Below are 1,908 nucleotides of genomic sequence, written 5' to 3' on the forward strand. Positions count from 1 at the left end.
CGACGAAGTCATCGAATTGCTGACGAGTGAGACCGAGCGGGACAGGCAGAACAAAATCCTCTTCCACCCCATCGTCACTTCCGTCATTGTTCTGTCCTCTTGATACGAATCCAGCTTTCTTAAAACAGTTCTGGATAGTCTCTCGGCTAATTTGGGACCAGGCCTGTCGCAGTAGGTGGAGCGCCTTCAAAACGTCGATAGACTTCGCACATTCCTCGATCGCTCTCCCTGATTCCAGGTCCCGCAGGAAGAGTCTCATGACTTGCGAACGATAGTGAGCTTTAGTTGCTCTGATAATCCCCTGATCCATGGGTTGGATCAAGGAGGTCGTGTTGGGTGGCATGAAGATCAACCGAATGTTCTTCAGAGTGACACTTGCTTCCAATTTATGACAAGTGGCGTTATCTGCGAAGAGTAAGATCTTCCGAGATCCTAGTTCTCTATCCCATTTTCGAAGGATATCTGACCAGATCCAGATCGTCATCCAAGCGTTCGTGCTGCTGTAGTACGGAATCGGTGCGGGACCGCGGGAGAAGCAACGAGGATTTTTGAATTTCCCGATCACAAAGATCATCTTGTCTGTCCCATCGCAATTCGACACAAAGAGGACAGTCAGACGATCCTTCTTAGACTTCCCTCCCGTGGGGTCGCTTCCTGAAACAGCGAGCGTTCCGGAAGGTGTCGCCTTGAAAAACAGCCCAGATTCATCAGCGTTGTAAATCTGGTCCGGGGCGTATCCTTCGATTATGGCGGGGTAAACATGGTCCATCCATTCATTTGCTGATTCGTGATCCGCCGCTGCTCTCTCGCCATTCACCTTGAAGTACCGAATGTTATGGCGCTTCTTGAAGCGATGCACCCAGCCATTCGTGGCGCTGAAGCTGTAGTGACCGAGCTCGGTTGCGATTTCTTCGGCTTTTTCCTTCAGTATCACGCCGCTGATTGGAGCTCCTTTGGCTCGCATCTCAACGAACCACATGAAAAGAGCTTCGCTGACCTCTTCCATTGGGGAAGTTCGCTTACGTTTCCGATTCGCATTCTTGTTCTCCAGGGATTCGAGTCGGAGATTACACTCATCTTTCTTTATCTTGAAGATGGTCGACTTTCCGATGCCAAACTCTTTGACTGCACTGTCAATGGTATTCGATTTCAAAAAGTCTAACACCGAAACCTTTTCAAGCGAGGAGAGTGTTTTGCGCGACATTCCGACCGCTGTCGTCGGGGCACCATGGAATCTAAAGCGAAATCACGCGACTGACCGGAAACATTAGAGCGCGATTCGCTTTCGTCGAAGAACGTGCATTTGACGTTCCCTTCGTCGTTCTGGCTATACCACAACAATCGTCCGAAGATGAGAACAGCATTCCGAGATGAGACTTGATCTCTTATGAGCGAATGGAAGTCTGGATGGTGCGGGCGACGACCCTCTTTTAAGCGAGTTTCTCTAACAAGCGAGTCTCTTTTAGGCGGATTCTTCAGCATGGGAGTCTATGGGCTCGAAAACTGGTGAATCTCGTCGGTCTCCTATATGTGCGATTCTCTTATGAGCGTATCTCTTATAGACGGGTCCGACTGTACTGCACTCAAATTTTGAATGCTGGTTCTATCCATAAAACTCTTCACATCTCACCCTACGAAATCATCTATGGAAAGAAACCGTATCTGGGAAAAATACACCCATTTGGAACGGAATGCTTCTACTACGACCAGAGTCTGGACAGAAACAAGCTGGACCCTAGAGGTAAGCCTGGCGTCCCCGTAGGGCTTGGCGACGATGTTGATGGTTTTCGCATCTGGATCCCAGGAACCACCCAGATCAAGCGAACCAAAGACGTTGTATTCCCGAAAGGAAATCTCTTCGAATCCGCTGGTAAAGTACCACTCTCGAAACAAAGTACTAGTACTCAT

The 1,908-nt window shown here is 49.1% G+C and overlaps 1 protein-coding gene across 1 annotated transcript in view; it reads right to left on the minus strand.

Moving 5' to 3' along the window:
- LOC100904303 (tigger transposable element-derived protein 6-like) overlaps positions 1-1,204 on the minus strand; it is a 1,924-nt gene extending 720 nt beyond the window's left edge. Inside the window, exon 1 of the mRNA XM_003738202.1 lies at positions 25-1,204. Within this exon, the coding sequence (XP_003738250.1) occupies positions 25-1,204 (1,180 nt within the window). The remainder of the gene's footprint in view (positions 1-24) is intronic.
- Positions 1,205-1,908: the final 704 nt, after the last annotated feature.

The sequence above is a fragment of the Galendromus occidentalis genome, unplaced genomic scaffold (genome assembly GCF_000255335.2).
Source record: "Galendromus occidentalis unplaced genomic scaffold, Mocc_1.1 scf7180000075835, whole genome shotgun sequence".
NCBI classification, from domain to species: domain Eukaryota; kingdom Metazoa; phylum Arthropoda; class Arachnida; order Mesostigmata; family Phytoseiidae; genus Galendromus; species Galendromus occidentalis.